We start from the raw sequence: 9940 nt of genomic DNA on the forward strand, positions 1-9940 counted from the left end.
TATTGTGACTTAAAATTTTAGCACATATATGGTTGTGTTTCTAATTAGTTTATTCATGACCTGTAAAAACTTTTCCTCCTAATACAGTGTTGAATACTTCTTAAATTATAAATCCTTTTTTGTAAAAAAAAAAAAATTATTTATTATATTTATAGGAAATCCAACAAGAAACAGACATCCCAGAGCGAGAACTCGTGAGGGCGCTCCAGTCTCTGGCCTGTGGAAAGCCAACGCAACGAGTCCTCACAAAAGAACCCAAATCTAAAGAAATAGAAAGCGGCCACATGTTCACTGTTAATGATCAGTTCACTTCCAAGCTTCATAGGGTTAAAATCCAAACAGGTAGGAACAACAAAACTTCCAACTCTGGTCACACACATTTGATGTCCCCTGCGCCCCTATACAGCGTACATGGCTGATTATTTAGATTACTAGAATATTTACAACATACTGTATACATTTTTCACATTTCCCCCCTTATCTTGCTGTCCTTCTATCGGAAGCTTCATTGTTTACTACTTGGTCCCTGGTCATGTGATGTCACACAGGTGCACGGCTTCTTATATATCTCACAGCTCTGATTATTCTCTGTTATACAGTGAGTCTGTGTGACATCACATGACCGGGGTTATAACAAGTTGTGCGCCTGTGTGACCTCACATGACCTTGGACTGGTTTTTTTTATCCACAGGAAGTAAACAATGAAGCTTCCTATAGAATGACAGCAAGCAGAGATCTAGAAAACAGCGAGGAATTGATAATGGTTATTTGCAAAATTGCATAACACACATACAATATCAATTCTTAAAGGAAACCTACCTTCAGGAATCTACCTATTAAAGTAGATCTGATAGATTCCTAGTAACATCTTGAAACGTAAGCTGTCCTCTCCTAGTCCTATAATCCTTTGTAACCTAATCAACACTTTAACTAATATGCTCATTTTCCACATAGGCTGCTGGGGCATGTAGTGGCCTCTCTGGGATGTGGGAGCAAAGGCAACTCCATGCCCCGGTAGCCTCTGGAATCCCTCCTACCTGCACAGCCAAGTCAAATCTTCGGTCACACTGCCGGCCCCGGAGCCCCAGTAGCCTCTGCAGAATATTAGCATATTGATTAGGTTAGAAAGCATTATAGGATTAGGGAAGGATAGTTTAGAGTTTAATTTTACTGGGAACCTACCATCAGATCTACCTTAATAGGTACATTCTTAATAGTAGGGTTCCTATAAGAAGCTCACGCTGATCGTCTCAAAAAAACAGCACGATCTTTTCTTTGTTTAGCACCATGTACATGCCATTCCAAAATGTCAGTTCATGTTAGATTGTATTGTATTGTCAAAGCCATAAGACTGATAAGATGCACAGAAGTCGATCTATATCCCTGCTTTGCTTTTCAGTGGCAGCCAAACAAGGGGAATCTGACCCCGAAAGAAAAGAGACGCGACAGAAAGTGGACGACGATAGAAAACACGAGATAGAAGCTGCTATAGTTCGGATTATGAAATCTAGGAAGAAAATGCAGCACAACGTATTAGTAGCAGAGGTACGGCACACGCTCTACACACCACAGAATATTACAAGCCAGACCTGAAACTGTGGCATTTCCACCAAACGTGATCCCATGCTCCACAATAAGTGGTATGAGGTCATGTTGGAAATGAAGTGCAATGATCTGCAGAATATTGGTTTGCCTGCCTATTGCTGGAGCAATGTCCTGATATAACCCCTGCATCTGGCAGCTCTCCAGCAGAAACACAATCCATACAATGGGATGTAGTCTAGTTTGATTCTTTTTGCATATATTCAATTTGCATTGTTACAAAACAATCTTTAAGAACAACCCGCCTCATTGTTTTACTACATTTTTATAGGTTTTATAGACAATGATTATGTTTTTATCCTATTCCATTGCTCAGAGAGAGAGAAATATGGCTTTTGGGTAAAGAAGTTGGAGGCATTTTTTTTTTTTTACTGCATCCCGTCATTTACCACTTAAGTATTGGCACCAGCATCTGCCTGGGGACATTTTAATATTGCTCATGACATCCAGCAATAAATGTAAATTAAAGAGGGCTCCTTCCAACAAGCCAGCACCCTCCTCACGCTGTGAGATTGTGGACGCTGATGTATGTACCTGTAAAAGGAGATGTTTCATATCAGAAAACAAATTATAAGATATACCAGTTCTGAAGTTTCCTGCTCCCATTTGTTTTCCATGATTGTTGAAGCTGGGTGTCTTGTGAAAGTTCTCAGAAAACCTTCATTAGGGGTTGTACGGGCTTTGAAAAAATTATATCTGGCCTAGGGGCTGTAAAAAAACAAAAAAAAACAAAGCAAAAACACAAACTTATTCTTGCCTCCTCCAAAGGAGGAATGCAGCGCCCTTATTTGTTTAGAGGCAGGAGCACAGCTCGCCTGATATAAAATTGAATCTTATATTGTATCAGGCAAGCCTCCGTGGGCAGATGTGCATATCTGCTTCCTAAACACCCAGCAGTGGCACTGAACAAGGCAAGTATAAGATTTTTGTTTTTACAGCCCCTCCAGGCAGGATATATAGTTTTTTTTTTTTTTTTTTTTTTTTTTATGTCTAGACAACTTCTCTTTGCTGCAGACAGATCTTAAAAGGATTTACAGTGTCCTAAAGTAGAATGTATAAGTGATGTGATGATTGCATGTTGTTTTTTTTTTTTTTTAAAAACCTCTTTTTATTTGGTTTTCAAACAAAACATACATATAAAACATTCCAATATTTCAACATTTTGGCAAGGTGCATTGTACATGATACATGGTGATTACATGCTAGCTACATTATCCATCTTGTGTTTCTAGTGCGCAGGAGGGGTGGCCTGCATCATCTTGTTCCTAGCGACCTTTGCGGGGATGATTGCATGTTAATGGTTAAAGTGCATTTAAAAAAAAAAATTAAAATTAAAGGCAAATATGTCAAATCCACCCCCTTTTATTCCACATGGCATAGTAAACTTTAGATATGATTAAAAGGTTGTACATATAACCAAAAAAATTAACCTATGAATTGCATAGCTTCCATATATAAAAACATAAAATGATGCTCCTGTAATCTCAGTGACTTGCAGAATACATGGGTATGCTAGTTTCCATCTTCGGCTGCGGGTGGGACTTGGTAAAGGGGTAGAGCTTAAAGAGGACCTGTCGCCCTGAAAAACGGCACTAGTAGCTGCTTCATGAGGGGGCTGCTCACTCCATAGGCCACCGCCCCCTCATGAATACGCTGCACTGCTTTGAGAGGGGTCTGGGGTTTGTAGTGTACAGCACAGCAGTGTTTGTTAGCGTTATCAGAGGTTTCTGACTTTAGTAAGCAGCTCCTAGTGCCATTTTTCAGGGTGACAGGTCTTCTTTAAGCTGCTACAGACAGTTCTCTTGCACCTTATAGGGCTAGAAGAAGGGTGGGCATGGTAATATAAGAAAAACTGAAGAAAGAAGGGTATTGAAAAGCAAGGTAGAAGGAATGTATATTTTTCTATGTTTTTAACATTTTTCTTTTCCCCTCTGCAGGTAACACAGCAATTGAAGGCCCGATTCCTTCCAAGTCCAGTTGTTATTAAAAAACGTATTGAAGGACTTATTGAACGTGAATATCTAGCACGAACACCTGAGGATCGCAAAGTATACACCTATGTAGCATAGAAAATGCGACCTGCTCATTGATTTCCTCTTGGACTTCATACCCCTTCGCATGGACTGGGAAGTTCTTTTAAATCATTACACGGTTTCCGAGCGCCATCTTATTAAGTTACAGTTCGTGTTCTAGAACATGCACGACGAGCCTACAAGATTTTACGACATCAGATTCCCTCGGGGGGGGCTTTGTAGATATCATTTATACAGTTCCTTTGCGGAATTGTTAACACCCACAGATTTCTCTTTCCCTCGATACTGTATGGAAAGAACGGGAAACACCAAAAAAGGAAAAAAAAAATGAATAAATGGAGAAAAAAAAAACTAATTTAGAAAATACAACTCAAGTTAATAAAATTTTGGGGAACTTACTCCCTGCCCCCAAATGTTAGTGGTGGTGTTTATGTTCATCTGCTGAATCTACTGCTTTTCTTTTTTTTTTTTTCTTTTTTTTTAAGGGGGATATAAATATCAATGGAAATGCTGAGTTCTCTGTTGCAGTTCAGGTTATGGGAATAAATGATGATTAAATTTTTTTTTTTTTTTTTTTTGTAGTGTTAAACACGGGAGCGTCATTACAATGCCAGGTTTCGGTGTTGGGCTGCTGTTTTTGTTTTGATCCTTGCACATAAGTTTTGCGTTCACATACCGATGTCTTTGTGATGACGTCTTAGTCTACCTTCTGTACATTACTATCCCTTTTTGTTTGCACTCTGGACCCATCCGCACCCAGTGACTCTCTTACTTCCACGTAACTGGTGGAAGATTTGCGGCTTCATGCCTCCGTCGCGGCAGCAATAGAGTAATATATTCTGTTTATTGGCGACTTCAAATTGTCTTATCTCATGTAACGTTTAACCCTATTTATTCAAGCAGTCGCTCAAGACACGGTGACCTATGAACTTGCAGAGATCGGCTTATCGCTAAACAATGAAACCCCTGTAGAACCTGCTATGCATCTAGTGTATATAACCACTGTACTTTCCTAAAAGTGATGCCTTATCACTCAACTATCACACACTGCTTCGTGTCTCCTCATTCAGCTGCATAGGTATGGGGCAGATCTCCTAAATCATGGTCTTTAGAAATTCACCCAAATGCATGTTGAGCGTCGAGTGCCATTGTTGACTTTTTGAAATCCATTGTCCTGTTTTTTTATTTTTTTCCAGCTAGAAATGGATATTAATTCTGCACCATGTTCGTACTCAATGTGAATTATTTTCCCCTCCGGGATGTTATGTTACGCATAAACATGTGAAAGTCGCCCATCAAAGGTTTATTTACTGAATCTCGGCAAGTCTTGTTCTATTTTTATCCACAGAAAACGTTGCCACAGACAAAGAAACAAATTGTTCCAGTGTTTGCAGTTGTAAATAACATTTTACTTGTTTACTATATTCTTTTAAAAGAACCATTTTATGCTATACATTTATGGTAATGAGAGCCTGCAACGTTTGCAATAAACAGGGTTTTTACTCTTCCATGTTTACATTGCAATGCAAATTTCTGGGGGAATAAAAGGTGGAACATTCCCGGCTTGCAGTTTCTATACTTTTGTATGAGTTGAAAGTTAAAAATGAGAAAATTACTTTAACAGAATACACTGAAGCTAGTGAAAGGGGTTGTATATTTTCATTAAATAAATGTTATAAAAGATATACTTTCTGTATCAATTCCTCATGTTTTTTTTTTAAGATCTCTGCTTGCTGTCATTCTTTAGGAAGCTTCATCGTTTACTTCCTGTGGCTAAAACCGGTCCCTGATCATGTGATGTCACACAGGTGCACAGCTAATCCCATGACCATGGATATAGCAAACTGTGCACCTATGTGACATCAGATGACCAGGGATGTAAAAAGTGACATCACATGACCGGGATTATATCGAGTCGTGCACCTGTATGACATCACGTGACCAGGGATGTAATGAGCCACGCACCTGTATGACCAAGGATATAACATCACATGATGTGGGATGTAACGAGGCGTTCACCTGTGTGACATCACATGAACATGGATATAACCAGCTGCGGACCTGTGTGGCATCACATGAGCAGGGATGTAACAAGCCTTGCACCTGTGTGACATCACATGAGCAGGGATGTAACAAGCCTTGCACCTGTGTGGCATCACATGAGCAGGGATGTAACAAGCCTTGCACCTGTGTGATCATGGACAATTTCTATCCACAGGAAGTAAACAATGAAACTTTTTTTTTTTTTTTTTAATTTTGAATGACCTCAAGTAGAGTTATAGAAAACTGAGGAATTGTTACATAAGGTATATTGGGAAATTATTTAACTTTTCATTACACAAACAATATCAATTATTTGCTCAGTGTCGCTTAAAGGATTTTCCTGGTATATAAACGTAAACTTACAGGGGTTATTTTGTATATTATTTTGTGCATATTATTTTATTTAAGCGTGAATGAGGAAACTGAGCCACCAAACCAAAATGGACTGAATTGCACATTATTATGTAGAGGTGCACTATATAACTCTTGTTGTGTTATCAGTAAGTAACGGCACTGGAGATGTTTTTCAGGTGTTAGACTGGAGAATTTTTTTTTTCTTGCATGTATAATCTGTCAGGGGGTCTATAATAAAATGAAGAGTCATATTGACTAAAGCTGTGAATTCCACGTGCATTATATTTGTTTCTGTATGAAGTCGTGCTATCATTCATTATTGGTTTTTTGTTTTGTAAAGGGGTCAGTGTTAGATTAAAAAAACAAAAAACATTAAGGCTGTTCCTATTACTATATAATTGGCTGCCAAATTCTGGTTTTGTGTAAATCTGATAAATTGACATGCAGACGACGCCCAAACCATTTTTTTAAAGGAATTATGGCCTTTCACCCGGAGGATGCACTACCCACAGATCCATTGTTTGTAGCCAGAGAGCAGCAAACGTCTCGTGTATAGGTAGCCTAACGGTGGAGTTGGGTGTCACATATATTATAATTAAATGAAAACCGCTTGTTACATGTAGATTTTAAAAATATTGGGCTGAAATTTGCCTCAGATTGAAGTCTTCTAAATCCTAAAGGGAACCTGTCGCCACATTTTCACAAATCCGGCTACTGACAGGTATAAAGTGGTCTGTTATCTACCCAAGGCCCTTCTATTAGCTAAAATTTGTTTCTCTTATATCTAAATCAACTTTATATTATACTAGCTGTAGCCCCTGGCATTGCCCGGGGTGGTAAATACAGGTAGTCCCCAGGTTAAGTACAAGATAGGGTCCGGAGGTTTGTTCTTAAGTTGAATTTGTATGTAAGTCGAAACTCTATATTTTATAATTGTAGATCCGGAAATGGGACCAAGGATTATCAATAAAGCTTCATTACAGACACCTTACAGCTGATTATTGCAATCTGGGACTATAGTAAAGCATCCAGAGAGCTTCACCAGAGGTCAGAGGGGTCTGTCTGTAACTATGGGTTGTCTGTAAGTCGGGTGTCCTTAAGTAGGGGACCACCTGTAACTGCTCTTAGCTATAACAAAATAGAATGGGATTGCAAAAAATATTTTATATTTCTCTCTCTCTGTATAACTCTCCATATTACCTCACATATTTGCTGTTTCATACTCATTGCCTATCGTAACCAATCAAAACATGGAGGCTGGGCAGTGATTTGAAGAGACTCCAAGCTGTCGGTCACAATAATGGAATCTTGCAATGTAGTAAAAATAACACCGCACTCCGGTCAATAGAGAGTGACTGGTGCCATAATAGGCAACTTGGAATAATATAGAAAATTAGTCTTATGTAGATTTTTATGAAACTTTAGTTCAAATAATCCAGCACAATCATGAAGTTTCAGTCCCAGATGGACCTTCATCAGATATATATATATATATATGAGAGAATCCAATCCAATAGTTTAAAAGGAGACCAATACTAATATATATGATACAAAATCAATACATAGCTGTTACAACATTGTCTCAATCAATAGCAAAACATAGTGGCAAAATCAGAAAACAGATATAGAATATATAACAAAGAAGATGGGAGGAGAGGTTATAATTCCAATTAGATTACCTTCCCAGCATATGCAATATGGGTTATCTAATTGGAATTAGAACATTTCCTCCCATATCCGCTTTGTACGCTCAGAAACATACGGACCATGCACTATTTTTTTTTTTTTTTTTTATCTGCCACTTTGAGACAATACTGTAACAGCTATGTACTGAGGTCGTATCATATAGACGTTAGTATTGGACTCCTAATAACCCATCTTTTGGATTGGGTATGAATGGTTTTCTATTTATTCATCGTGTCTGATAGATCAATCTAGAACCGAAACATCATGATTTCCTGGTTTGTTTGAACTAAAGCAATAAATGCATCATAACAATCTACATAAAACTATCTAATAAATAAAGCTGAGTGTGTGTGTGTATGTGTGTCTGTTAAAGGAATCTGAACCATCGCGTTTCCAAAATCCACTTATTACCCACCATATACAGGAGCCATTGTCTGCTGCTGCTGTGGCAGTTGGAAGCTGAGCCGTGATTGGTTGATATTTTTCCTCAGGTCATTAATATGAGCTCTGATCTGTGATTGGTTACTATAGGCAATGAGTATAAGACACTTATGTGTGAGGTAAGATGGATAGGGATAAAGAAATAGGGGAATATACATCAGAAATGTCTGAGGAAAAACTTCCAGTTGCCCATGGAAACCAGAGATCAGCTAGCTGTGGGAAAATTAAACTTGAGCTCTGACTGGTTGCGATAAGCAACTTCAACAGTTCTGCTCTCAGACACTTCTCATAAATCTCCCCACAGACAAAGTGACTGTAACAGAAATGGTTAGAGACTGAGACAGTCAAGACAATCAGAGATAGAAACTGAGACCGTTGGAGACAGACAAATGGTCAGAGACGGTCAGTGACGGGAGACAAAGAGAATTGGACACTAAGAGACTTTTCTGTCTCGACCTCTGACCATTTCCAAGACAGTTGGAGACAAACGGTCTGAGAGTTGGACAAAGACAATCCGACTTGGGAGACAGAAATGGTCTGAGTGAGACCTGAGAAGGTCAGAAACTGAGACGGTCAGAGAGCGAGAGATACATATAAAATAACCCATTCCAATTTGTTATAGTGAAGAGCAGTTATTTACTATCCTGGGCAATGCTGGGATATACAGTTTTCTATATTCGTCAACATATAAGTGGCTGTAGTTCACTGGCAGCCTAGGAGTCGAGGACTAATTTGCATATCAGAAAAATGACAGTAATTAAGGTAAAGGGCCTCACTGGCAGCTCATTTTAGGTAATATGGGGAGGACTTGTAACCCTTTATCACCAGGTATTTTTGGTTTGGGGACAGAATTCTTAAAACTTACAATGAAACCATAGGCCCGGAGCACACAGGACTAATACATTGCTGCATGTCAGCAGGGGGTTGTCAGGTGGTGCGTCCCAGACCCTCCCACAGAGATTTTATGATTCCATATGTCACTGGCTCATGTTCTGTCAATGATCTTACCTACTGTGCTGATTCTTTTGGGGAAGGAGTTCCCCCTACATATGGATGGCACAGGCGCCTGTTGTAGACATTCCACATGGATTCCAACCATGGCAGAAACTAGACAGAAAAGTTGTATTTTCTGCTGAGGTATTAAGCGGTGAATCATTGTATTGCAATGGTAGAATTTCAAAAACAAAATACGTAAACACTAAATACGTAATCTACACGCATTGAATTTTAAGCCTGCAGTTGAACTCTTTCCACTATAGGATGTGCTTGTAGACGCACAGATTCACATCTATTGAAATTGACCCTAAACTTTTATCCATAGATGTAGCAGTGATGCAAAAAGTCTGAGGTGAAGCAATTTTTGAAATATTTGGTTTTGGGACATAACTGATGGGGGGTACTTGAAAGTGTGTCCTAAGACTCTGGCTCATTTATATATGTAAACTTGACTTAAAGGAAATCTACTATAGGTCCAGGCACTGTGACTGTGGTAATCTTCTTATATTTCTTATGCATAGCCTCCTTTCTTCTAAAATCAACTTTTAAAATTATTCTAATGAGCCTGAGGGAGTCTGGATGAGTTTCACTCCAGATTCACAGGCTTTTACACGGTCTCCCCTACCCCTCTGCTCGATTTCTTTTACCTTTGCCTGTGTAATATAGCAGCAGGAGGGGAGACCTGTGCTACTTATTGTAACGGCCTTTGAAGCTGCAACATGGAGGGGCTCTGGAAACGCCTATCAGAACACTTCATTAGCATCATTTTTTAAAATTGGTGCAAT

The 9940-nt window shown here is 38.9% G+C and overlaps 1 protein-coding gene across 2 annotated transcripts in view; it reads left to right on the forward strand.

The window, feature by feature from the left end:
* CUL3 (cullin 3) overlaps positions 1-6404 on the forward strand; it is a 44555-nt gene extending 38151 nt beyond the window's left edge. For both annotated transcript variants that reach the window (XM_072143126.1, XM_072143127.1), the window contains exons 14-16: positions 156-342; positions 1400-1545; positions 3540-6404. In XM_072143126.1, the coding sequence (XP_071999227.1) occupies positions 156-342; positions 1400-1545; positions 3540-3671 (465 nt within the window). In that variant the 3' untranslated portion in view covers positions 3672-6404. The remainder of the gene's footprint in view (positions 1-155; positions 343-1399; positions 1546-3539) is intronic.
* The last annotated feature ends 3536 nt before the right edge of the window (positions 6405-9940 follow it).

This window comes from Engystomops pustulosus, chromosome 3 (assembly GCF_040894005.1).
Source record: "Engystomops pustulosus chromosome 3, aEngPut4.maternal, whole genome shotgun sequence".
Taxonomy (NCBI): domain Eukaryota; kingdom Metazoa; phylum Chordata; class Amphibia; order Anura; family Leptodactylidae; genus Engystomops; species Engystomops pustulosus.